The 27505-nt window shown below is 45.0% G+C and overlaps 1 protein-coding gene and 1 long non-coding RNA gene across 8 annotated transcripts in view; one reads left to right on the forward strand and one right to left on the reverse strand.

Annotated features, from left to right (window-relative positions):
• The window catches only part of VPS35L (VPS35 endosomal protein sorting factor like), a 118088-nt gene that overhangs the window by 62700 nt on the left and 27883 nt on the right, over positions 1–27505 (reverse strand). For 5 of the 7 annotated variants that reach the window (XM_042922492.1, XM_042922493.1, XM_042922491.1 and 2 more), the window contains 7 exons: positions 24905–24989; positions 18244–18303; positions 10699–10795; positions 9953–10000; positions 8434–8527; positions 4070–4147; positions 3427–3549 (listed from right to left, as the gene is read on the reverse strand). In XM_042922492.1, the coding sequence (XP_042778426.1) occupies positions 3427–3549; positions 4070–4147; positions 8434–8527; positions 9953–10000; positions 10699–10795; positions 18244–18303; positions 24905–24989 (585 nt within the window). Of the gene's footprint in view, positions 1–3426; positions 3550–4069; positions 4148–8433; positions 8528–9952; positions 10001–10698; positions 10796–18243; positions 18304–24904; positions 24990–27505 lie in introns of those variants that run through there. The other 2 variants (XM_042922496.1, XM_042922497.1) reach the window with 2 other exon arrangements.
• LOC122210065 lies at positions 3275–4001 on the forward strand. Its single transcript, XR_006197903.1, has 2 exons — positions 3275–3473; positions 3729–4001. It is a non-coding gene; the product is annotated as an uncharacterized LOC122210065 (long non-coding RNA).

Raw genomic sequence — 27505 nt, forward strand, 5'->3', positions numbered from 1 at the left:
TTTTTTTTTTTTTTTTTTTTTTTTTTTTTTTGGATTTCAATCTGAAATTTCATATGGTAGATATTCATGGCTGAAGCCATTTCTCCTGTCCCCTATCTTACTGCCTGCCCTGTATATTTTCGGCCAAACTGACAACCCCCTGTTTGGGAGGCATGGCCTAATGTCCCAAATGACACATCCCAGCCACTCAGAGTTTTTAGGCATGAGACACACCCATTTTCAACACCACCTTCCACAATGACATGGATTCTTCTGCATTTTGAAAATGATTAACATTTTTTTAACGTGATGCTGCAAGTCCCGTATTTAAGTGCCCGAAGAATCAGAGTTTATTATTATTCGGGTGACCTAATTTTTTTAATCACTTCTTCTGGCACAGTAATGATTTCCTAGAGTTTTACTCCCTGGGAAAGCTGTGTTCCCAGCTTCCGCCATCCTTTGAGATTACTGGTGCTTAAAATAAAAGGAAGAATGCCTTATGACAGGTACCTTTTGTTTTAATCCGATTTGTCCTTTTCGTTAAAATAAGGAGGAAAAAAAAAACAGTGTTCCCATTTTCAAATTTTCAAACCCATCAAGCCTGCTCACAGGCTGTAGTCACTCAACTGAACAGGTGGGGGCGCCTCTCCTTCTAGTCAGGCTTGCGGTACCTCTTCCCAGGAGCCTGGGCCACGGTGTGGCTGCTGAGACTCCCGAAATCACAGAGATCGACCAGCAAATTTTCAATCTTCCATACATATTGACTTGATTTAAAATCAACTTAATGGTAAAAAAGTCACCTGAAATTTAAGATGCCCCTTTTTTTCTCCTCATACTTCAGGATTCAGGAAAATTGAAATGGAAGTAATGCATTATATTTGGTTGAAAAAGTTGGGGCGCCTGGGTGGCTCAGTCGGTTAAGCGGCCGACTTTGGCTCAGGTCGCGATCTCACGGTCCGTGAGTTCGAGCCCCGCGTCGGGCATCTGTGCTGATGGCTCAGAGCCTGGAGCCTGCTTCCGATTCTGTGTCTCCCTCTCTCTCTGACCCTCCCCCATTCATGCTCTGTCTCTCTCTGTCTCAAAAATAAATAAACGTTAAAAAAAAAAAAATTAAAAAAAAAAAAAAAAAAAAGTTAGAAAACACAGGCCAAGAAAAGGAAGTTAAGACGATACAAAATCTCACCTTCCGGTGCTATTTTGACATGCCCCCTCCCCAGTTCTCTCATACAGATATAAAAATCATGTCCACAGTCCTGAAAACACAACAAACACTCCAGTGCTACGAGTGGGGGACTCCACCAAGCAACGCAAATCGATTGTCCTATTCGATTTGTGCAAAAAACCCCCCAAAACAGGAATTAACGCTTCCGTTTCAAAGATGAAAAAAAAAAGACTCAGAGCGGTTAGGTAGGGACAAGTGACTTGACTGTTCTGTCCCGACAGCTGGAAGCAATGGAGCTGAGATTCGGACCCAGGCACCCCGACTCCAGGGCCCAACGTGAACACCAGGCCATGCTACCACTTAGAATACACACCGCAAGACATGTAGCCTCCTTGTTGGACACACCGGTTATTGCGAACACCCTTACATCATTATGTACAGATCTTCATCATGGTCTTCCATCGTTTTAAATAGGCCCTGCAACATCCCATTGAACCTACATGGATCCCCAAATCTAACCAATCCCTTGTGATGACAGCTTCCAATGCTGTGCCAGCACGAACCCATACACCTGGATGTACGTGTGCATGCCTGTGTCTTTATGCACTTGTCCAATTATTTCTACGTGCTATTCTTTTTTTTAAGTTTACTGTTTGAGAGAGACAGAGACAGTATGAGTGGGGGAGGGGCAAAGGGGGGGGGTGGAGAGAGAGAGAGAGAGAGAGTGAGAGAGAGAGAGAGAGAATGAATCCAAGCAGATTCCAAGTTCAGCACGGAGCCTAACGCAGGGCTTGAACCCACAAACCATGAGATCGTGACCTGAGCCGAAATCAAGAGTCAGAAACTTAACCGACTGAGCCACGCAAGCACCCCTTACATTTAATTTTACCGTTGTAAGACCATTAACGTGAGATTTACCTCTTAACACATTTTTTAAGTGTGTGATACAGTATCGTTAACTACAGGTACAGTGTTGTACAGATCTCTAGAGCTTATTCATCTTGCTTAATTGAAACTTTAAGCCCATTTTTAAAAAACTGATTATTTTGAGAGAGAGAGAGAGAGAGAGAGAGAGAGAGAAAGAGATAGAGTGCCAGCAGGGGAGGGGCAGAGAGAGAGGGAGAGAGAGAATCCCAAGCAGGCTCCATGCTCGAATCCACGAAACCATGAAATCATGACCTCAGCCGAAACCAAGAGACCAAGCCACCACCCAGGCTCCCCTACGTGATAACCTCCCCCTTTTTGTAATATTTTTATTTATTTTTTAGAGAGAAAAACAGAGCATGAGCAGGGGACGGGCAGAGAGAGAGGGAGACCTAGAATCTGAAGCAGGCTCCAGCTGAGCTGTCAGCACAGAGCCTGATGTGGGCTTGAACCCACAAACTGTGAGATCATGACCTGAGCCAAAGTGGGACACTTATTAACTGAATGTGCCACCCAGGCACCCCCACTCTGCAATATTCTTTAAGAGGGATTGTTTAGTCAAAGTCATATCCTTTTATCTCTTTCTTTATGGCTGTCAAGGTATTTGCAGCTTCCAGGAAAAGGGAGGTATACTTGAATTTTGCTCTCCACTATGTATCAAGTGCTCTCCACTACGTAGCAAGACCCCTTCTTCCTTCTCCCCACAGACTAAATTCTGAACCATCTGCTGAAGTAGCTTCATCTACCACAGTTACCAGGCCAAGTAGAACTGGTGTTCTACTTCTCAGTCTTGGGTAAGAAAAAGAATATTTCTGCTAGTATTCTGATTGTACTTGAATTCCTAATGCTACTTTGATTAGACCAAAAAAAAAGAAGGAACAGAAAAAAAATCTTATAAATGCAATTACCTGAGTTTCACTTTCCCTCTGTAAAACGGGGCAACTGTTACCTGTTCTACCAACTTCTTAGATTACTGTAAACACGAAAGGGGGGCATGAAGTTTAGTGAACTAAGAAGCAATGAAACCCACTGGCCCCGTAGCCACATTCTACGGGTTGCTGTCCAGTCACCATGACCTGAGGTACGTGACCTTTCAGAGGTATTTGGCCTCTCTGAGCCTCCCTCCCAGAGTTGTTAGATGAGACAACCAAGGAAAAGTGCTGAGCACAGAACCAGCCACCATAGTGAGCCCTACCCTTTGAGACGGCTGGGTAGCACTGGGGTTGCTGTGGCCATTATCAATGGGCCCTGTTTACATTCCCGAGCACCATGGTGTAGAGGTTGTGACAACATAATGGAAGGGAGGGGAGCCCCAGCATTCCTCCTGTGTGAACTTCACACCGAAGCCACCTGGCAGTTACCTCGGGGGCATGGTAGGAGATGCACTGGAAGATCCAATCCATGGCAGGTGAGTACAAGGGCAGGTAGGATGGGAGCTCCACTCCCTGGACCACCAGCTGGTTCTGGACTGTATCGCCATGAATCTATAGGAGACCAAATAAACACTCAGAAAACGAGGGGAATAATAATCAACGAAGAGCAAGTAACTCACAGACTTACTTGCATACTTGTAAGTAACTCACAATGCATACTTGTAAGCATTTGGGTGGCCTCAAGAGAAATAGCCTGGTTTCTCAGGTTTTTTTTTTTTTTTTTAAACTAGAAAAAACACACAGAAAGTTTCCCATGCCGCCAAGCTGAGCTGTTTTGGGAACGCACGCCGCGCAGAGAAGTAACCTGACAAAAATGGAGCCAGCAGATGTGAGGAAGAAAGGCTGATCAACTAGAGACATTTCCTGTTAACACATGCATATTAATTCTCCCCGCTTCCTCAGTACAATCAACACATTTTAATTATCTGTAACAAACGCGAGTACAATTTTGTGGGGTTTACACATTTAAAGAGCTTTAAGGCAATCTCAACTTGGAAATCCAACTGGGTTTTGTGAATTTGTGATCATATAACTGTTATATCAATTAGCTGTTCCGACAGTGTTCTCTTACCTGTTTGAATGTGAGGAGGAAGTCAAAGAAGTTCTTATTCAGGCTTTCTTTCAGATGTGGAGCCACCTCCATCCCCACCTGTGGCCAACCAAAAGAAAACTACCTTGACTCTGGACGAACAGGTTGCAAATAATATATACGGTGGGATCCCATTTTTGTAAATTAAAAATAGACACAGGAATAAATGTAGGCATTGAGTCCAGAAAGTTAATTTTTCTTCTTTTTGCTTATCTGTTTTCTTATTCAATAAGCATGCATACTTTTATAAGAAAAACCACAGAAGCTATTTTTAATGAAAAAGAGGCAACATTTGCAGTAATCATCTTTGCAATTTCCCAGAGGTAATGAATGTATTTCTGAACAGATGACCAAGAGAACAAATCAATACAGTGCAAAGGAAGAAAGTACCCTCAGGATTGTGTATACAATATTCTCTTCCTCTCAAAAGAAAAAAAAAAAAAGAAACACACATGTGGCCGCACTTACTAGATGAAGCAAAAAAGACTTTGGTATAAGAGAGACAGCTGGGATTTCACCAGTGCATTGTGAAAACCTACAGATTCATTCTTTGCTGGGCAGTCATGGAAGCAGACAAGCTTTTTTCAACATATCTTAAGCAATTTTATATAAGACCAGCATGTGGTAGAACAATGCTATAACCCATTGGCTCCTGCATTCATTGTTTAAAAAAGAGTGGAACATTCCAGCTGAAAAATTTTGCTAATCATAGAGAAGGCAGCCAGAGCCCTGGGATTGGATGGAAAAGTGAAGGTATAAGCTATGGAGGGGAGTTCATGTGTTTAAAACAAAAGCATAGTGGGGCGCCTGGGTGGCTCAGTCAGTTCGTCGTCCGACTTCAGCACAGGTCATGATCTCACAGTTGGTGGGTTTGAGCCCGCATCTGGCTCTGTGCTGACAGCTCAGAGCCTGGAGCCGGCTTCTGATTCTGTGTCTCCCTCTCTCTCTGCCCCACCCCCACTCACACTCTGTCTCTCTGTCTCTTAAAAATAAATAAATTTAAAAAAAAAATAAAAAAATAAAACAAAAGCATCGTAATGTTTCTTCAACTGAGCTTCTCGGATACATCTCAATTCCAATTGCTACTTAAGCACAAAACAACTTTGTAGGAGAAGGTGCTTTTCTGGGACCCGGTTTCCTCAAACGGGGACAGATTTCCGCCCGCTCACCTCCCCCTACTCAAGGTCATGAAGATGAACAATGATGATATTTTTTAGAGACCATGAAGAGTCCCTTTGAGAAGAATCATGCGCGATCTATGGGGCGCTGACTTCCAAGGGCAGCTCCGTGGCTGTTGAGGTTTTCAAGGACAAGCAGTAGATAAAAAAAAAAATACTAACAAACATCAGATCCAGTTCTACTGTGTTCTACTGTCTTCCCTTCCACTTAATCATACCGTAGAAAAGGCAGTAATTATCTGTTAGGCAACAGTTACGGAAGGCCCAGTGAACAAGCAACAGCAATGAGCTGAAGGGGCCGTGACTTAGCAGAGGAGTTAATCATACTTTCCTTTAATAAACAGCTTTGAGCTCCGCCCACGCCCTACCCACTCACTGCTTTCTGTGTTTTATTTCTTTCTTTCCATCAAGACAAATGAGCAGCTTGGAAATCTGCTTGGGTCTAAAAGATTTCTACCCAGAGTAGCAAGGGTAGTAGCACATGATTTCCACCTGCTGTTTCCGCCTGCCTAGCGTGCATTCCCTATTTCTGGCATCAGCAAATTGGATTTATCTTTGGGGAAGCAAACCTCCCTCTTACAGCATTAGGTTTGAGGAGAAGCTGGACCCATCCTACCCTGAGTTCCAGGGGTAGGCAAAGATCCGGGCTTACTCAGGTGGCAGATCTCATCCCATGGCCACAATGACTGGTCTACTGAGGGACAAGTGACCCAACATGTCCACTGAGAGTCAGCCATGAGGCTCTGGCCCACACTTCTGAGGAAAAGGCATTCTCTTTCCACTGGGAGGATGGAAGCCTGGAGCTGCTGAGTAAGGCACAGAATGAAGTCAACCCAGATGAAGGCAGAGCTGAGTGATGAAGGAGAGGACAGTTCTTGGTGACACTCTGAAGGCCCTTGGAACTAGTCATGCCTGCACTGCCCCGAGATCCTTCAGACACATGAGCCAACAAACCCTCCTTTTTGCTTAAAATAGAATGAACTGGGTTTTTGCCGCTTGTGACTGCAAGAACCCTTAGGGATGCACAGGCTGTCCCTTTTATGTCAAAAGACTTAGTAACTACCCAACGTAGGCAACTGAGGCAAAACCTGGGTTAACAAACATCATTTCAACAGATCAACTGCATTCTGTCACCGGTCTTCCCGGGTTAGGTCTGCAGTCTCTCTTCACTGTCACTAAGTTTTAAAGTTGCATCTGCCGTTGTAAATGCCAGAAACAGATATATCTCTTCCCTAACCTTGCAACTTTAAACTTCAAGCTTTACAACTGAATGGATTTGCAAAGAACGCGTAGTTCCACCTTTTTTATTTCTCTTTAACGACCAGAATCATCTTCATTAATAAGCACAGTGACTAGATCTTTATTACTCTATTATTCAACAGATGTCAAGGGAAGTCTGAATAATGTGCTGTGTTCAAAAAGGGAAAGGCAGTGGAGTGCAGATATGCAAATGACGATAAGCCGGCATTTCCCCCACAGGACCCAACAGTGTTCTGCACATGATAGGCCCTCAACAAACCCTGACTCAGAAGGAGTATTCAAGCTTCAATACATTCCAAAGCCGAAGCTCTAGGAAACATACCTGATACTCCTGTAAGAAAAACTCCAACCCAAGTTTCAAGTAGATGGCAATGCATCAACGCTTTAGCCTCTGTTACCAACGGGGAGTATGCTGCCCTTAAATGAGAAGTGTTTTCTTTCCTTCTTAGGTATTAGGGAGCAGACCTATAAAAAGTGTCCTTCATAATGATGTTTGCTATTTATTCCAAGGGCATCGACTGTTTGATTTCTTTGTGACACTTGAGACCACAGGGCTTCTGTCATTTGCTAGATGTCCTGGAAAGGACGTCGGTCCAAGACTACCGGTTCTCACCATTCTGATTTAAAAATATGAATGATTGGGGCGCCTGGGTGGCTCAGTTGGTTGACCATCTGACTTTGGCTCAGGTCATGATCTTGCGGTTCGTGAGTTCGAGCCTCGCATCAGGCTCTGTGCTGACAGCTCAGAGCCTGGAGCCTGCTGCAGATTCTGTGTCCCCCTCTCTCTCCGCCCCACCCCTGCTTGTGCTCTCTTTCAAAAATGAATAAACATTAAAAAAATTTTTTTTAAATATGAATGATCACCAGCAAGAGCTGGGGGAGGCCCTGTAGCTTTGTCCTCCAGGAAGTCTGCAGTTCATGAGGACCCTAGAAAACAGGGGCAATAAGCCCTCCTTCAAGGCAAATAAAGCTGATGGGACTAACAAGGACTCCCTGGGCAAGCTGACAGCAGCTCAGCCTCCCTAGGAGCTGACGAAAAATAACTGTAAACTCTCCATGGGTTGCACTTTTCTAAAGGAAAAGAGTTTCAAGTAGAAGCTTCATGGTGCTTTAAGAGAGAAAAAGGCTGGCGTGCCTGGATGGCTCAGTTGGTAAAGCGTCCGACTTTAGCCCAGGTCATGATCTCCTGGTTTGTGAGTTCGAGCCCTGCATCGGGTTCTGTGCTGACAGCACAGAGCCTGGAGCCTGCTTTGGATTCTGTGTCTTCCTCTCTCTCTGCCCTTGCCCCACGTGTGTCCTGTCTCTCAAAAATAAATAAACATTAAAAAAAAATTTTTTTTAATTTAAGAGAGGAAAAAGTTAAGTGATTTACAATCGGGACCACCTCCTCCATCAGAGCAGCTCCAAGAAGAGGCTCTCGTAGCCTGTAGCCTGTAGCCTTCCGTGGCTGCTGACACTTATCAGCACCTCACCCTGCTGGGCTGCCCCCACCCACTCTCACCCTGCACCAACTCTTTAATGTAGGAAGGGAGAAACCAATAACACAATCCAATCCAAGACAAAAGGAAAGCAGACTTCAACTCAATGAAAAGCAACCTACCTATCAGCCGAAATGCCTTGGGAGCCTCCTTCCCGGCAAAAACTGGAGAAATAATTAATTCTGAAAACCAGTTCATTTGTAAGAAGATAACCTTAAACGCCCCCTAATTAGAGTTATTAAGTGGATCTACTTTAAAATTAATTTTTGAGAGAAATCCTACAGCTGTGCTTTCTGTGGAAGAGCCGTGTTCTAAATTTAGCAGCTAACGAAGTCCTTCTTGTGGTGGCTCGTGAGATGCCGGGGAAGGAGAAGCCTACGTGAGCGTGTGAGCAGCCCGTGTGAGTGCCCAGTGACCCGGCGCAGCCTACCCGGCACAGATAGGCCCTCGCGTACACAGACACCAGCGGGTCTCCAATCCCTCGAATCATACACGTCAGTCGGGGCAGACATTCTGAAATCCCCCTGTTAGAAACAAAAAGAGGGCAGCATTATACCCCTTGGGAAAACTCTGTATCTTTTAAAATACAGATAAAGGTACATATGCTTCCTAAACGTTGGGGGGGGGGGGGGGAACAATCCAATTTCAGAGACAAACCAAGGCCAAACCTTGCATTTTCCAAGGCAACCTAACAATAGTCTTTCTCTCTTGACACAATTCACTCACTGCTAAAGTCTTTACCATTTGCTCAGTGCTGGAGTCTAACCTTTACTTTTTTGCCTGTTTGAGGTCACATTTATTTTATTAATTTAACAGTTTTTTTTCCCTCAGTTATTTTCCATCCACTGGTTACTCCTTGACCTTCTTGACATTCTCGCCATAGCTATTATTCCTCTGGCACTGACTTCCTATTCTGTGCCCCACTCCATCCTGGCACCCAGCTCCTGGCACCTCAGGCTGCCATCAATGATCCCCCATCACTGTGAACTGTGATTTACTTCTTTCTCCTGTGACATGGCACTTCCCTCTGCCTTGGGCATCATCCTCCCTGAATGGTGAGGCAAAACAACTATTTCTTTAGCACCAGGGTTATCCCCAACAACTAAACCCAGGTGCCCTTAGATCCAAAAGAAACACCTTTGGTACATATTCCAAACTCAAACTACATCACTACTGAGCATGAACAGTCAGCCTCTGGCTTTAGGGAGTTTATTATCTGCATCAAACAACGCCTTAGGTAACCCAGAGCAACATGCAGCTCAGGGGTAAAGACTTTTGCTTCTGACATCAGCTTCATCACTGTCTTCTGCAGCGCCAGCAAATACTGAGCTGAGCATGAGCCCGCTGTGGGCCAGTCATGCTCTCAACAAACCCTCCTAGACCTCTTCTTACAGACTTGTTTGCAGAGATGGAGGGCCAGAGATGCTAAATAACTTGCCAAGACCACACAGAGTCAGGATTCTTCCATGAGGTACTCAGCCAACTTCTCCTAGCTGGACTCTTCTCTTCCATAAAACAGCCAACAAAAATGCTCTCTTTGGGGCACCTGCGTGGCTCGGTCCATTTAGCATCTGACTTCGGCTCAGGTCATGGTGTCACGTTCATGAGTTCCAGCCCCACATCGGGCCCCTGCTGCTGTCCACACAGAGCTTGCTTGGGAACCTCTGTTCCCTTCTCTCTGCCCCTCCCCCATGTTGTGCTCTCACACACACGCTCTCTCAAAAATAAATTTTTAAAAGTATGCATAAATAAATAAAATGCTCTACCTCAACAAGTTTCCATTTAGATGAGATGGGAAAATGCACAGAAGGTGCTTAGCACTAGATCTATTACATGCTAATTAACTACATGCTAAGAACTCGGCGAATGATAGCTATCATATCGCCATTAGTGTAAGTATGAGATTTCTTGGAAATGTTGTGATTCTAGACATATCAGAAGAGCCTTACGTTTTGGAGAGGAACTTGTTACATTTCAGGATGGATGCTTCCACATAACTACGAAAACATTCCATTAAGGAAGACATTTTCCAGATGGCCTGTTCCCTATGGCAAAAAGACTGGACTACTCATGAAGAGTACAGAGGCAGGACTTCAGGACAGGGAGGCACAATGGCTCTCACTAGTCCAGAGAACTAAGCTAACGGCTTGTGGCTTCCCTACTTGGTTTTCAAAGTTTCATACTTATTTAAAATAAATTTTGGAAAATGTTACAGGCTGATTCACTGTGGCGTGCTGAAGTTTAAGCTGCCTTTTGAGCATTTCCAATCAAGGCTTTATGGGGAAAGAGTGGACTTTAGCTAACCAAGATTCGTTTGTGTATAAGGTGAATTCTGTTCTTCAAAACTTGCATTTGTGCAGGGAACCCTGACCCTGTTCCTTTCAAGTTTTTGAAACCAGGGAAAACACATAAAGATGAAACACTTTAATTGAGAGAATTAATGTGGGAATGTTCCTCTAGGAAACAAAAGCCTGGAACATGGCATCATATTCAAAGTAAGAAAACAGAACACCATTTGGGGAGAGAGGAGTCCAAAGGCTTCGACGATGTAGCTGGCCCTGGATTTTCAGGCTGGTAACCGTAACGGGACCAAATTTTCCACAGGAATTTCAGGGCGCCCCATCACATGGCTTCTATTAGTGGTGCAACTCTTTCAGCCTATCTTTAAAACCATCAGACAAAAAAAAAAGGATACAATCTCGGAATGAGTTCCCTGATGGAAGCAATCTTGAAAAACCAATTTAAGCATGTTTCTTTGGCCGTGTCATTGACATTCTCTGGAGAGAAGTGATCTGGAATGCAAAAACAATACCCATCAGCCCCGCTGTTTCTTCGGATCTGTTACAGCAGCAGGAGTCCTGAGATAGGAGAACGTTACAATGGAGCAGAAAGCGTGCCCTACCCAGTTCTCCTGGGTCTTTCCTTCCACTTATTAATACACAATCCGTGACAGTGAGAGCTACACACGAGACTTTCTAAATGATGCTCAGAGTGCTTTACACATATCAGGTCACCTCATCGCCCCAATAGCCCTCCACGGTACATACTTCCATTTTACTCTTTGATAGATGTGGAGACCAAGGCCCAGAGATGTTAAGGGCACACCGCAGGCAAATGTGAGAGCTGCAGTTCGACTCAGGCTGTCTGGCTCCACAGCCTACATTCTTAGCCACCGCCTCTAACACAAGCCAGAGATTCACCCGCCAGTAACTATGACGATATGGTTGGGAATTCCAGATGATTTAGAAGCCTACAACTGTAATGTGGCATGTGATCCAAGTTTGTGCTCTGCGTATCACCTGGGCCAGACCTGAAGGTACACCAAGCGGCAAGGTGAGAAACCTGCCAGTTAGACTGACAGCTCAATACTCCCTCCAAGACTTGAGTCGTCTTGTGGCAAAACTGCCAGTTTCCCCCATTATCTGTGCTGTTCCTCTTCAGTAAGAGGCCTGGCCCTTTCCTGCTGGGCACACAGCCATCCCCACAGCTAGGTATGGCCATGCAACCAGCTTCTGGTCCCAGGATAGGAACAGTAGTGCAACTTCTAGGAAATGTCTTGAAGGGAACACCTCCACTCCTTCTTTCCTTCTGTCCGTCCTGCTGGATGGAATGCCACTGTGATGCCACAACCTGCATCACGACCTCGAGCCATGAGAGCGACAGGACACAAGTCAGGATCCTCGGCACCAGGCTGGCTGCCCCACCAGCCCTGACCTTGTTATTATTATTTTGAGTTTTCTGGAACTGGCACCCAAGCCTAGTCTTGACATGCATCTTAGTAAGGAATGGAAGAGAGTAGGGAACAAGGAAAACAATCAAAAACAACCTCTTCCCCCCCCCCCCCCCCCCCCGCCACCTGCCCCACAAACTCATCATGTGGCACTGGTTTCTTCTAGGGGCAGAAATTATTTCTTTTAGGGGCACCTGGGTGGTTCAGTTGGTTGAAAATCTGACTTCTGATTTTGGCTCAGATCATGATCTCAAGGTTCATGAGTTTGAGTCCCACGTCGGGCTCTGTGCTGACAGCACAGAACCTGTTTGGGATTCTCCCTCTCCCCACCTCCCCTCTTCTCTCTCTCAAAATAAATAAACTTAAAATATATGATTTCTTCAAAATGATTTCCACATATTAGATCCCTATCCCACTGCTGGATATGCTTTATACTTTTAATATTTAATCAAAAGGGGGGGGCCGCGTGGCTGGCTCAGTCGGTAGAGTGTGTAACCCTTGATTGGGAGGTGGGGAGCTGGACCCCCATGAGTGGTGTAAAGTTTACTAAATAAATAAATAAATAAATAAATAAATAAATAAATAAATAAGATTCAATCAAAAAGGGAGAAGTTAATCACTTTAGAATATAGCAAACGAACCCTAGCTTGCTGCCCTAATGCGCTGGGCACAGAATCACTTTCTGTCCCTGATTCTGCTTTCTGCAAATGAGTGGCACACGATTAGGGTGATCAAAATTCTGATAGAATCAGCAAAAAAGATAAACCTCTAGGTACTTCGCCAGCAGAGAACAGTCACAACTCACAACTGCAGATATTCTGAAACTGCAATCTCAAGTATTTATCTATTTTTGGACATCATGGAATGCTTCATTCATTCAAGAACTATTCTCAGTGCCATTTCCAGAGGGAAGGGAAATTACCATTTTCCCTTTTCTGCCCTGAACCCGTGCACTTTAAGTAACTTTTCAAGTTCCAAGAGATCCAGACAGGAAAAGATAAGGGATATTCCTAAATTCATTTGTCAATCAGGCTCTGTGGAAAAAGGAGGGGTGGGATTCATTTCCCTTCATATGACCGACTGAATCATGGGACCCGAAACCCAAAAACAAAAATAAGTCTCTGCAGTCAACTAATAAAAACCCCTCACTCTACAGTTGAGGGAAAGGAGATCCAGAAAAGAGCTTCACCATAAGCCATTACCTACCAGCCCTGGCAAGAGCTTTCTCTGGTGAAGCCCAGGGCTGGACACTGGAGACCTCAGAGGCACAGAAAGGCAAGCTGTCCTGCATGTCCACATTGACTGCAAGCTATACAATCGTCTGCAAATGCCAGTACAAAGAAATTAAGAAAAAACTATGTTATGCAGAACTTTAAAATCCTATAGTGAAGTGTGGCCCTGGCAGGCTCAGTCAGTAGAGCATGTGACTCTTGACCTTGGGTCCAAGCCCCACACTAAGTATAGTGTTGACTTACTTACTAAATAAATACAACCTTGTAGCAAAGTAGATCTTGCATTCCTAGACTTCATTTGCTCAACACAAATGTTTTAAGAACCAACTCAAAGCAGGAGTCTAGCCTCTAAGGAGGTAACAATACACAAGACAGACCCTGTCCTCATGAAACCTAGATTCCAGTGGCAGCAAAAACATAATGGGAAAAAAAAATAAGCAAGCAAGCAAAATCAGGTAATAGTCAATACCATGAAAGATATAAAACTAAGTATTAGATTAGAGAGTGACTTAGGGGTGCAGACTCATTAGGGTGGTCAGAGAAGGTTCTGCCAGAGTGGCATTTGAGCTGAGCCCTGAATTATATAAAAAGGAGCCAGCCATGTTTAAATGTAGATGGAATATATTCCAGAAAGAGGAAACATCAAGGGCAAAGGCCCTGAGGTAGATATGGTGTCTGGGAGGTCAAAGAAGAAAAAAGCAAGCCAATGTGGTGAGCAGGAAGAGGAGAAGCAGGCATTACAAGCCAGGTCACACTGGCTACAGCCTTGGTGAGCAGTCAGGTTCTTTTTTTTTTTTTTCTTTTTTTTTTCTTTTTTTTTTCTTTCTTTCTCTCTTTAGAGAGAGAGAGAGAGACGGCATGAGCCAGGGGAGAGGGGGAAGGACAGAGGGAGGGAGAAGGAGAAGGAGAAAGAGAAAGAGGGACGGAGAAAGGGAGAGGGAGAGGGAGAGGGAGAGGGAGAGGGAGAGGGAGAGGGAGAGGGAGAGGGAGAGAGAGAGAGAGAGAGAGAGAGAGAAAGACAGAACCCCAAGTAGGTTCTGCGCTGTCAGAGCAGAGCCCGATGCAGGGCTCAAGCTCACGAAACTGTGAGATCAGGACCTGAGCTGAAATCAAGAGTCAGACCAACTTAACCAACTGAGCCACCCAGGTGCCCCAGGAGTCAGAGTTTTTCAAGGTGCAATGGAAAGTCCATGAAGGAGGTCTAAGCAGAGGAATGGCTTAACGGGGCACCATTTATACTTTAGCACTTGAGCTGAGACACGGAGAATGAATTCAGAATTTGGAAATCAATTCAGAGACTTCAATGTAACAGCAGAGATTCTCCCTTCTAGTTCCCACTTATTTTTCTTTTATGGTGCTTCTTCCTTCAACCCTGAACTTCTGTGGATATTTCAGGAGGAGGGAGGAGTCTAGTTCTCTTTAATTTGCCAAGTCTCTACCCTAGCAGCAAGAGGTCTCTTTACATAACAGTGTTTATAGGGATGTCATCTTGGTACCGGCCTCCAAGGCCAGGTCAGTTAAGGACTCTGCTTACCCAGATGCAGCCTTCGGGGAAAAACTGAAGATGGGAATGCCCACAGCTGACGAGAACCACAACGCGATAAACCCAAGTTATTTCTCCCAAGATGGAAATAAAGTTCCTTTATCACTTCGAGTAGATGGTCTCTCCGTGAATGTGCTGGATTAAGAAATGTTGCAGGGAAAACCACCCCATCTAGTAGTACATACTTTCCATGACCCCAAAGGACACCGGCATCCTCCTCAACTCCTAAGAGGTACGCCTTAGTTAAAATTCCTGAAGGTGAAGGGCTCAAAAATGAAATTCACCAGTCAGAACTTGATTCAAATGGAAAGAATGAGTACACATGCCACCAGATTTCTCTCTGCACATAATCTCTTTGGGCAGAATTCTGCACAGTAGATTTGAAAAGCTTTCTGCATAATTATTGTTAAAAGACATCCCCAAGATCACTGACATTTTTGAGAGAGATTTGCCCTTCTCTTTCAGGTTCTTGGAACCACAGAACACTACATGCAGATGAAGATTTTAACTGAAAGAAAAAATAAATAAATGAAGAAATTACTTGCAGAAAGCAAAAACCTGGTTTGCATTGCTGAAGGTAAAAAAAAAAAAAAGTATTGAGGAAGGAAGAGTTTTTAGTGATGTAAGTGCTAATTAATAAATTTAGACAAGAACTGGAAAAGAATAGGACAATAGCCTTTCATCTTGAACTTCTACGGTTTAGGGAGGGAGGAAGTTGTTAATAACTTCGTGAACTGGCTCTAAAATGTCATTTGTATACTTAGTGAAAATTGGGAAAAAGGAAAATTACTGTAGTAGATGCAAACTCAAATACCTCTAGGGATTAGACAAGTAACATCTATGTTCTTAAAGGGTTAGGTGTACCATACAGGGTAGCAGAACATGTACCAAAAAGCATTTTCTTTTTATTTTATTTTTTTACTGTATACTTGTTTTTGAGAGAGAGTGCGAGGGGGGTAGGGGCAGAGAGAGAGGGAGACAGAGGATCCAAAGCAGGCTCTGTGCTGAGGGCAGAGAGCCCGATGCGGGGCTGGAACTCACAAACTGTGAGATCATGACCTAAGCCAAAGTGGGACGCTTAACCGACTGAGCCACCCCGGTGCCCCTACCAAAAATTATTTTTAAAAATACCGTTGTGGGGGCGCCTGGCTGGCTCAGTCAGCAGAGCATGTGACTCTTCATCTCAGGGTTCTGAGTTTGAGCCCGACATTGAGTGGAGAGATTACTTAAAAATAAAATCTTAAGGGGTGCCTGGGGGGCTCAGTTGGTCAAACGTCCCACTTTGCCTCAGGTCGTGATCCTGCAGTTCCTGTGTTCAAGCTCCATATTGTGGTCTGTGCTGACAGCTCAGAGCCTGGAGCCTGCTTCAGATTCTGTGTCTCCCTCTCTCTGCCCCTCCCCTACACGTACTCAGTCTCTCTCTCAAAAATAAACATTTGAAGCAGTTTTTTTTAGGAAAAAAATAAAATCTTAAAAAGAATTGTTTTTAATGTTCATTTTTGACAGGGGTAGGGGAAGAGAGGGAGGGAGACAGAATCCAAAGCAAGAGCCAGGCTCTGAGCTGTCAGCACACAGCCGGATGTGGGGCTCGAACTCACCAATGGTGAGATCATGACCTGAGCTGAAGTCGGACACTTAAGTGACTGAGCCACCCAGGCGCCCCAAAAATAAAATAAAATCTTTAAAAAAAAATACTACTGTCGCCAAAGAAAACATCTATTTGGGTTTAATTCTGCCTACAAGCGTGCATCTGTCGCTGCTGGTATAGTGTACAAGTTGGCAAGTATCAATTAAGTAAGTGCACCCACATTTCCCAAATCCTTAAAGCTGACAGAGAAGGCCTTTGCACTCTGGCTGGCCCCTGCCTACCTCTCCAGGCTCACCACCTCCCAATCTTGATGCCCTAGAACATGGGAAGAGCTGATAAAAACATAACAGCTGTGATGTGGTGAAGAGGAGAGTCTAAAACAGCACCTTGCAATGGAAATGTCATGTGAGCCATGTTCCAAGAGATAAAACAAGTGAAATTTAAAAAAAAAAAATTTTTTTAATGTTTATTTATTTTTGAGAGAGAGAGAGAGAGAGAGAGAGAGAGCGAGCGAGCATGAGCAGGGGGAGGGGCAGAGAGAGACGGAGACACAGAATTTGAAACAGACTCCAGGCTCTGAGCTGTCAGCATAGAGCCAGATGCTGGGCTCAAACTCACAAACCGTGAGATATGACCTGAGCTGAAGTCGGATGCTTAACCGACTGAGCCGCCCAGGTGCCCCAAAACAAGTGAAATTTTAATACAATACTTCATTTAACCCAATTCATCCAAAATGTCATTTCAACATGTCATCAATTTAAAAAAATCATTAGTGAGATACTTCCTGGTCTTCTGTTTGTATTAAGTCTCTGAAATCCAGTGTATTTTTCTGTTAATGCTTAGCTATTTATTTTCAGAGAAAGAAAAGCAGAGTGATCCCCATGCAGGCTCCAAGCTGTCTGCACAGAGCCCGACGCAGGGCTCAATCTCACAAACTGCGATATCATGACCTGAGCCAAAATCCAGAGTCAGTTGCTTAACCAAGACTGAGCCATCCAGGCGCCCCCAAGTGTTTTGTTAATATACGCGGCATGCCTCAGTTTGGACTGGCCAGGTCTCAAGTGTCCCATGTGACCCGTGGCCACCATCTTGGACAGCGCAGATTCAGCATAAGAACAAGGCTCCTACTAGCTGGCGGCAGGGCCGCATGCAAGTCCCTGGCTCTTCCCCGTGGGTTTGATCATCTGACACAAGATGACTCTTAGAACCCCACAGGTCTCTTCTTCCTGAGAAATAACTGCATTAAATCATTTTAAAATAACAGATAACACAGACGGATGAAAGAAAGGATAAGTGAACAGGTCAATTATGGGTTGTTGTCACTAATGCCATCATCTGGCCAAGACCAGGCAGAGTTGGAGCAGGCTCGTTATCTTAATTTGTATGGATGAGAAGGTTTCCTTACAGCAGCTCTAAAAACATTTATGTGATAAGAGAGGTTCATAATCAAGTTGTCCCATTATAACCTCCTGAGAATGTAAAATGGATTGGCAATAAATTTAATGCAAACATCACTTAAGCACCAATTGTAAATTTAAAGCATCTGTAATTATTGATTTATTTGTCATTGTTCTTTAATATATATAAACTTGGTTTCTGCAAGTTGCTTCTTGGGAACATTATGTAGGAAAAAATGCCAAGCAGCAAAGGAATTCAAGTTGCTATAAAAGTTCAGCTGGGTGGCTCAGTCGGTTAGCGCCTAACTCTTGACTTCAGCTCAGGGTGTAGTCTCACAGTTCATGGGATCAAGCCCTCTGACTCTGTGCTGACAACGCAGAGCCTGCTTGGGATTCTCCCTCTCCTCTCTCTCTGCTCCTACCCCACATGCATGTGCTAGCACACTCTCTCTCTCAAAATAAATAAACACTAAAAAAAAAAAAAAAATTCACTTAAATCTAGATGTAATACCTTTTTGGTCTCCTAGATTCAAATTACTTGCCCAAAATTCTTGGTTGGGCCATTTGAAAACCTTCTAGTGTTTTTAGGAAACGGAGATGGTCAGAAATCTGTAGAGGTGTTTTTTCTACTTTTAACACATCAAACACAAAAGAAATCTTATACTGAGTTCAGTAAATCCTGACTTGATGTAAGCCTTCTAATCACAACTCCAGGGCAGAATAACAGAGGCAGAAGAGCTACAACATCACCTGGTAAGACGCTGCGGTTATCCACACACATGGAGAAGATGCGCTCGTACACGAGCTTTCCTGGGGAGAGAAGGACATAAGGGGTTAGCATCGGGCTCCTCAGGAGCAAACACGAAATAAACATTTGTTAATTAGGGGCACAGAGATGGCATCGCCCAGAGCGCTTCAATTCATGATAATATGCTGCCACCTAGTGGGACAAACGTTGAGCCCCATTTCTTTGTTTTTAATAAAATGAGGGAAACTTTTTACTTTCTGAGATCCAGGAAAGTAATCCTTCTCCCCTTAGAGAGGGAAATGTAGGGCCAAAGGGACCTTAGGCACCTCCATTCACTCGATAAATAGGCAACAGTCCACGTTTTATTTCTAAGGCAGAGGCTGCAAATGGGCAGCCAGGGATCCATTCCATCTGGCCCACAACACAAAGTGCTTTAACATTTTTTAATTAGTTGCCAAAAGGTAAAAACTTTCATTTACATGAAAAACCCAATTTCCGGCCTCTTCGCAAATGATCTACCAAAAATGGCCCACATCCCTATAGGATAAAAATGAGCTAAAATAGATTAGCAGCTGCCCTTTCAAATGGTGTATACACTACCCAGTTTGCCCTGGTCTCCACCACTCTGCCTCTCAGCAACTGCCTGCTTCACTCATTTATGTGATCTGCTCGTTTGACATTCAACTACTGAGTGCTACGAGAGTAGAAATCTGTGTCTGTTTTGTTCATGGGTATATCCCCAGGACTAGATGAGTGCCTGGCATACTGTCGAGGTTCTGTTTTTCTTAGATGCATAAATGAATGTATTTCAGGTGATGTGGGTCACAGGTCCACTGCGACTATTCAAATCTGTTGTCGCTCAAAAGTGATCATAGACAATGTGCCAACAGCTGTGGTTGTGTTTCAATAATAATAAAACTTTACTTACAAAAACAAGTGGGCAGGGTAGACTTAGTCTACAAGCCACCCCCTAATCTAGCACTAAAAGCTTTATTTATTCTGTGTATTTTAGAAAATGCTATCCATATCCAAGGGATAAAAATTACACTTCTATTCATTTCCCAGAGACTCCCAAATCACCTTTAATGTTCAAAGTATTTCCCTGAGTTCATGTGTTTGTTTTTTTACACACACACACACACACACACACACCCCATAACCCTGTTGTTCAGGGCACCAAAGAACCACACATCCTGTCCATACACGGAAAAAGAGACAGGAAGTTCTAAGAACATGAAATCCAATGACTTCACCAAGAAATGACACAAGGCTAAGATGAAGGGCAGGAAGCCAACCAAACGGAGGAGCCATCTAGGTGGTTCTCCCAGTGTGGACTACTTACGATATAATCACATAAAGACCCCTGTTGAAAATCACATTCCTGGGGCTCACCTCAGAGCTAGTGAAAAATAGTATTTTAGGGGGTGAAGACTAGGAATATGAATCTTGAATAACCTTGCTAGGGAATTCTTGTATACACCACGTGTAAAAACCATGGTTTTAGGCAAGCACGAGTCTACGAGCTATAACTTGTCTTGGGTATGGGAATCTCTAAAAACAGTGGCAAGCCTCCATCATCCCTCTAAACCAGGGGTCTCCAACCTCGGCTAAACATTCAAGCCACCTGGCATGTCTGAAAATAAGCTGATGTCTGGGTCTGTCCTCAGAGATTCTGATAAAAATGGTCTCTTGGGGCGCCTGGGTGGCTCTGTCAGTTAAGGGTCTGACTTCGGATCAGGTCATGATCTCCCGGTTCATGAAGTTCGAGCCCTGCGTTGGGTTCTATGCTGACAGTTCAGAGCCTAGAGCCTGCTTCAGATTCTGGGTCTCCCTCTCTCTCTGCACCTCCCCCATTCATGCTCTGTGTCTCTCTCAAAGATAAATAAACCTTAAAAAAGAAAAAAAAAAAAGGTCTGAGGTGGGGCTTGAACATTGGGCAAGTTTTTAAAGTTTCCCATCTTTGGTGTGTACCATCAGTTCAACTGAGAAGGTCCCCGGAAACCTATGGAATAAACCCTAGTTCTCAAAGCCACCTGCCTTTTGCCTTCTGGCAGGAAGTGCTTTCCTTATGTGCGGCCCTGGGCTCCCGTGGCAGCCATACCTGGCACCATGATGGGCTCTGCTGTGATGACCACAGAACACGGCACTAAGGACTTCATATAATTTTACCCTGGGCCATCACACAGCAGGCCATGCTGGACAGCTGTATAACTTCTCACCTCCTACGGTGCATGGACCAGATTTATGAGCACACAACACCTTTACTTTCTTCACAATAAGCTTGCCACCCCTCCGAAACCACAAGTAATTGTTACGTTTCGCATTCATATGCTAAGGGGCCTTTAACTACTAAATCATTTTTGGCCAAGCGAGTTTGGTGAATTATTTTTTTCCTTTGTCTTGAGAAATAATACCCAATCCTAGATTGATTTCCCTTCTTGACTCACAATGTTCTCAGTCAGTAACACTAAAATGAATACAGTGAGAGCTGCTAATGTTTTCTGAGCACTTACTCTGTACCAAGTACCGTTCAAAGTTGTCTACGCTGATCCTGCCAGGCAAGTTCTTAGAAGAGGAAAAACATTATATGCTTCCTATGCATTCTCTTAATTCTGTCCCAAAACCCCCCAGAGACAGGGTCTGTTATGCCATTTTACAGATGAAAAAAAACAAGGCTCAGGTACACATGACTCTGGAAGAGGAGACGCAGGCATGGGACATGGGCAGATAGACTCCAGGGCCCGGCTCCGTGCTTGGTGCCTCCAGTGAAATCCCACTGGAAGGCCAGCATGCGCCTTCTCGCTGCAAATGCTCAGGGCTGTGTCCCATATCCCTGCCCAGCAAGATGCTCCAACCTACAGCTGTCCAGGTCAACCACCAAGCACCTGCCCCCATACTGTCACGCACCTCCCTAAGGAGCAGTGTTAGGACGATGCTTCCAAGTGGATCTCAGCACTCCGATCTCCCACCTCTTTTGTAAAAGGCGAAAACTGTCCATTATGTTGTGCCCACAGCACAACAGAGTCTCCTTCAGCACCTGCAGACCCAGGCTGCCTCATAGTCCTGAGGAATATCATCTGTAACAGATCCTGACAAGGGCACCACTGGGAGCATGGTTCGGAAGCAGAGGAGGGAGAATAGTGTTGAAAGTCGGTACCTCATCTACATGTTTGGTTTTAACAGGAAAAAACATTCCCCTGATTCAAAATTCAAATAAGGCTGTGGAAGGTACTGAGGGAAGGTTGTCTCTGGCCCATCCCTGTCCAACCTCACTGCCCCCGCCACCCTCTGAGGGCTCCCGCTTTACTTAGTTTCTTGGACATCCTTCTAACGTTTCTTCAGGCAAATACAAGTCAACGTCAACAAGGTTTCCAGCGTCTCCTTCTTTCTTACACAAAAGAGAACATACTCTATTCTGCATCTTGACTTTCTCTCGTGATGACACATATACCCTGGAGATCCCTCCACAGCGGAAAACAGAGCACACCCTCCCTCTTTCTTATGGGTTTCCTATGCTCCAGCGTACAGATGGACCGTCATTTATTTAACTGGTCCCCTACCGATGGCCACCTGGGTTGTTGCTGGGCTTTGCTATCATAAATGGGATGAATTCCCAGCGGTGAGGTTGCTGGGTCAAACGTATACCCATTTGTAATTTTCACAGAGAGTAAAATCTCCCCTGTGAGCCACATACAAGAGAAATAAAACAGGTCTTCGACTGCAGAGAGAACTCACAGTCCCAGCTCTGCCGCTCACTCCCCTTGTGACCTTTGGCAAGCTGTGGCTCACGCCCCTCATCTGTAAAATGGGGTTAATTACAGAACCCGCCTCACATGCTGTGATGACGAGGATGTGATTTATTATCTCTAAAGCACCCAGAATGGAGTCGGGACCAAGGACATTATTTGTTGAGGGTTGATCACTGCTATTATCAACTCTCAGCCCAGCTAATTTCTGGGATGCGGCAAGGACAGGCACCTGCACTGTATCCTGAGCTTGCCAAGGCAGGAGACTGGGGTGCCACCATTGGAGGCTGGCAAAATGGTTGTGCAAAATTTTCACAAAGTTAATGTCCACATCCAGCTAGGCTTGTAGGTTAGAAACTGGTCCACTGGTGTCCCCGAGCTAGTGTCACTCAGGATGCTGACTCATGCAAAAGAAACTTGCAAGAGGCAGGTGAGGGAAACCAGAGGCCAGCATGTTGACTCACTGTGAGAACCAGACACAACCATCGACCCCTCTCCCTGACTGACGTCCTCGCTCCTGAAAGCAGGCTGTGTAAGAGGACAAGGCAAGGCCCAAAAGTTGTATGACTTGGTATCTCTTCTGAGAGCCTAACTCACCCGTCCATTCTGAAAATCCATTCATTCTCTCCATCCCCACTGCCTCCTCGGCCTCATACCTCAAGTGCAGCAATGGCCTCCTACCTAACCAGGCTCCCGGCCCTACCTCTGCCCTGCAGTCTAGTCTCAACAAGCAGCCACTAAAACAAATCCCGTCACAGGGCTTCTGGGTGGCTCAGTCGGTTAAGTGTCCAACTTCGGCTCAGGTCAGGAGTCTCACGGCTCTGGAGTTCGAGCCCGGTGTCGGGCTCTCTGCTGTTAGCATGGAGCCCACTTCAGATCCTCTGTCTCCCTCTCTCTCTGCCCCTCCCCCTTCTCTCTTAAAAATTAACAAGCATTAACAAACAAATCACATCACATTGCTTCTCTGCTTAACACCCCCCAGGGGTTCCTCAGAGTCAAAGCCCAAGCCCTTCCAATGACTTACAAGGCCCACCATGGTCTCTGACCCATTCAGCTCCCATGCCACCACCCTGTACACCCCACTCCCAGCCACCCTGGCCTCTCCGTTCTCCAAACCTGTCAGTCACACTCCCACCCCAAGGCCTTTGCACCAGCGGTCCCTTAGCCTAATATGGGCGATCCCTTCCATACCCAGAGAGAATGTGGCTCATCTCTCCTCTCCTTCAAGCACTTGCTCAAATAGCAACTTCTAGCAGGGCCTCCTGTGACCACCCTATTTAAAATTGCAGTCTCCATCACCCCTCACCGACCCTCCTTCAATTCCCCTCACCTTGCTCTATTTTGTTTTTTGTTTTGTTTTGTTTTCTCCAGAGAGCTGATCATCATCTAACACATAATTGGGTTTACTTCTTTTGCAAATACCCTTTCACTGAACATAAGCCCACAAAGGTGAGGATTTTTGTCTCTTATTACTGACACATCCTTTGTACTCAGCAGAGCTCCTGGGCCGACGGGTCGTTGCCCAACCAGGCCATCTCTTCTTGTAGTCCAGTTAGCTCCCACTCCCCTTTCTTCTGCGAACAGCATCACCTTTCTGCTTTTCGGTGACCTGGATAATCTGCATACTCATCCCGCAGATACCATGAATGACTCCGAAACTAACCTGTGAACTAACCAGGCCAAGGAAATGGAATTCTGGAACTTTTTGTTGAATGATGGGATGAAGCTCTTTCCTCATCCTGGGACTACTAGCAAAAGAACTGATACCACCTTGCAGAGTGAGAATGAAGCGAATCCTAGGCAAAGTACTAGAAAATGCCAACACAACTGTTTGAGTTCCTGAATCCAGAAACCACCCCTGGGCTTTCCAGCATACGACAATAATAAATAACCCCCTATATAATAAATAACTAGTAGGAGTTAGATTCTCTATCATTTATTCCAGCCAATACATGCAGTCCCCGGTCTCCTGTGAAGACGACGGGGATCTCTGCTTGATATTTTGTTTTCTGACACATTAGATCATTCTATGGGTTACAGATGAGACTTGCTGCTTGGGAGTCCATGGGTCCCTCCTTGGTAAGACAGCCAATGTCTCTGTTCTGGTCCACGAGGGGTTCAGCTCTCAGAAGGCAATTCCATGTGCTAGCTCTCCTGGGGCACCTCACTGCTGAACATCAAACATAGCCTTGAGAGCTGCATGGTTTGATGTCCTGGCCACTGACAACCACCGAGGAGCACAAAGGCCTCCTACTTCTCCAGAGGAGCTCCAGGTTATTCTCTTCAGTCTAGATCATTCAGCTTGAGGTGGGGAGCACGGGGTGAGGGGCAGCCGTGATGCTACGGGAAAGCTCACAAGAGCTGCAGCAGTCATTTGGGCAGGAGAGCACTGTGGCTTGGACTAAGGTGATCATAGTGAAGACAGATAAAAATGGACGAACTCAAGAGGGACTCAGGATACTGAAGAACCTCATACTGGATTAAACATGGGGCACAGGGTAAAAGACTCTCAGATCTCCAGCTTGGGCAATGGGACAGAGGATGCTGCCATATTCCCCAGGAGAGAAACCCACTGGGAGTGCTGGGCAGAGAAGCCACACTCAGTTCTGACAAAGGGAGTTCCAGACGCAATAGGGCAACAGACAAGAGCCGGTTCAGATAGGAAGTGTGCTCCCCAGTTCCCCCTGGCTTCACTCACTTGCTCTTCCAGCCTATCAGAAGGTTAGAAAACATGAGATTTAAGATTCTTTCAAAAATAGCATCCTTGTTAATGAGCAGAGGTGGGGAGTGGTCTGGTCTCCCTCATGGTCTACCCAACTACTTAAACCTCAAAAGAAATTAAAGCACTGCTACCATCCAGCTTTCCAACAAAACAGATGTCTTTTCTAGATCTAAGATGAACAGAACTAGAACTTACCAAATGTGTCAAGTATGTCGGTGATAAGGACAAATTTGCTTGGGTAGAACTGAATAACGCTTGTGTCCGAAAGCAGCTTTGAACACTAAAAAAAGAGAAGATAAAAGGAAATTCACTCCATCGTGTCTGACTTGGTTGGAATGCTCCAGGACTGGAAAATTAATTTCTATAAACAAGTGCAGATGCTTACCATGTGCCAAGCCCCATGCTAGACACTGGAGATATAATGATAAACAAAACCACTGTCCTTTTGACAAAGGAGGCCAGACTCTGCTCTCTACAGAGCCTCTAATGGAAAGACACCGTCACTTCCCTCCAAGAAAACCACAGGACTGAGGAATCTCATCCAGAAGGATCTTTGCTCATACAGCGAACTAGGGTCAGCATCAAAGTCACCAAGAGAAGTCAAGGACACCTCTCCCATCAGTGTCCTCACAGATGACTCCATCTTTGTTCCAACTGCTTTTCAGCACAGCCTCCTGTGGTTTATTTCACAATGGTCTTGATTCTTTAACGTTCTCTTCTATGAAATGTTCCCATCAGTACATCTCCAGGGCTTCTAAAACTAGCATCTATTTTTTTTCCTTAATTGAAGTACAGTTGACACACAACGTACGTTAGTTTCAAGTCTACACTATATAAAAACATCGTGCTAAGCTCACTGCGAGTGTAGCCCCCATCTGTCACCATAAAACAGTACCATTGACTATATTCCCTGTGCTGTACGTTTTATCCCCGTAACATCTATGATTTATCCTCACTTCCAAACTTCCCTCTAAAAGCAAAGATGACAAGCTTCAGAGAGCACATGTTTGTGTGCAACTGTGATACTCAACACGGGGAACATTCCAGCTTTGCAGGGAATCGCTCAGTCCCCGTGCGATTATCACTCATACCAGAGGGCCATCGACACATACAGAACTCTTAATGGAAGACTGCAGCCACACAACGTGGCCCCAAGCACCCCAGATTAAGTCATCTTTTATGATCAAAAGCAAAATATCTATTTCTTCTTGGTATAGCTGGGTGGCTCAGTTGGTAGGTGTCCGACTTTGGCTCAGGTCATGATCTCACAGTTCGTGGGTTCAGGCCCTGGATTGGGCTCAGTGCTAGCAGTGTAGAGTCTGTTTAGGATTCTCTCTCTCTCCCTCCCTCTATGTCCTTTCCTCTCTCTCTCTCTCTCAAAAAACAAAAACCCACAACTATTTCTTCTTTGAAGAACTAAATGTAATGCCCTGAAATCTTTTCCAATTCACAAGTCCATGCAAACAACTAAACACTTGACCTTCAGATACAAATATGTCACTTAAAAACAAAAGATATTTGAAGTGCCTGGGTGGCTCAGTCAGTTAAGTGACTTTGACTCAGATCATGATCTCGCAGTTCATGAGTTTGAGCCCCGTATCAGACTCTGTGCTGACAGTTTGGAGCCTGGAGCCTGCTTCGGATTCTCTGTCTCCCTCTCTCTCTGCCCCTCTCTTGCTCGTGCTGTATCTCTCTCTCAAAATAAATAAAGAAACATTATAAAGAAAAGACACTTGACATTTGGAATGAGTCCTTTAATATGCATTTCCGACGTGCAGAGAATGGAAATAATGTGCAACCTATCAAAAGGTAGGCTGGCATGGGTTTTCAGGTTGGCGTGGTCATCCAATTTCTAAATTGTTAAATTCACCAAGTTTCTCCACAGCATTTGAGCCTAAAAATAAACACAGTGTCTAATGTGCAAAACAACCTCTTACAGCCCAAGTATTATGGGGGGGGAGGGGCGGGAGGGCAGAAGGGTGAGGGGAATGTAAGGCGTTAAAACAATGGTGTTGACACCAAATGTAGCATTCGGATGTTCATAGAAATCCACTTCCTGACGCCTTGCTTGCTGTTTGTCTTCCGCCCTTCAGGAAAGCTCCAGCTTAAACAACAGCCGCGCAAGATTTCAGGGCTTGCTTGGAAAAAGCAAACAATTCTGAATCCTAGAGACTGTTTATGATACACAGCCCTTGGTTCCTATGGGTGTGACATCTCCTGAGTTCCCACCCAGGGCTCCTCAGAGAGGAGTAGCACCCAGCAGTGAGGTGAGAAGACACGATTCAAACAGAAGATTTCAAACTAAACACAGCTGGCACTTCCCAACATCTGTGTGTGGAGTGCTCTCCCAGGCTGGTATCACAGAACAGACATTTTCCAGAAGGGAAAAGGAAGCAGAATTTCTTCAATCCACAGTTCAAGTCATAATGATGTCATAAATTGAAGTACCCCTCCCCCCCCCCCCGCCTTTAAATCACTATTTTGAAGATTCCAGTTTTTTTTTTTTCAACTTTTTTTTTTTTTTTTTAATTTATTTTTGGGACAGAGAGAGACAGAGCATGAATGGGGGAGGGGCAGAGAGAGAGGGAGACACAGAATCGGAAACAGGCTCCAGGCTCCGAGCCATCAGCCCAGAGCCTGACGCGGGGCTCGAACTCACGGACCGCGAGATCGTGACCTGGCTGAAGTCGGACGACTGCGCCAGCCAGGCGCCCCGAAGATTACAGTTTTTTTAAAGCTTTGGTGCAGTTTCCTAAATAAAAATGAGGCAGCCCAAGGTGTTAAAAATACAGAGTC

The sequence above is a fragment of the Panthera leo genome, chromosome E3 (genome assembly GCF_018350215.1).
Source record: "Panthera leo isolate Ple1 chromosome E3, P.leo_Ple1_pat1.1, whole genome shotgun sequence".
Classification (NCBI taxonomy): domain Eukaryota; kingdom Metazoa; phylum Chordata; class Mammalia; order Carnivora; family Felidae; genus Panthera; species Panthera leo.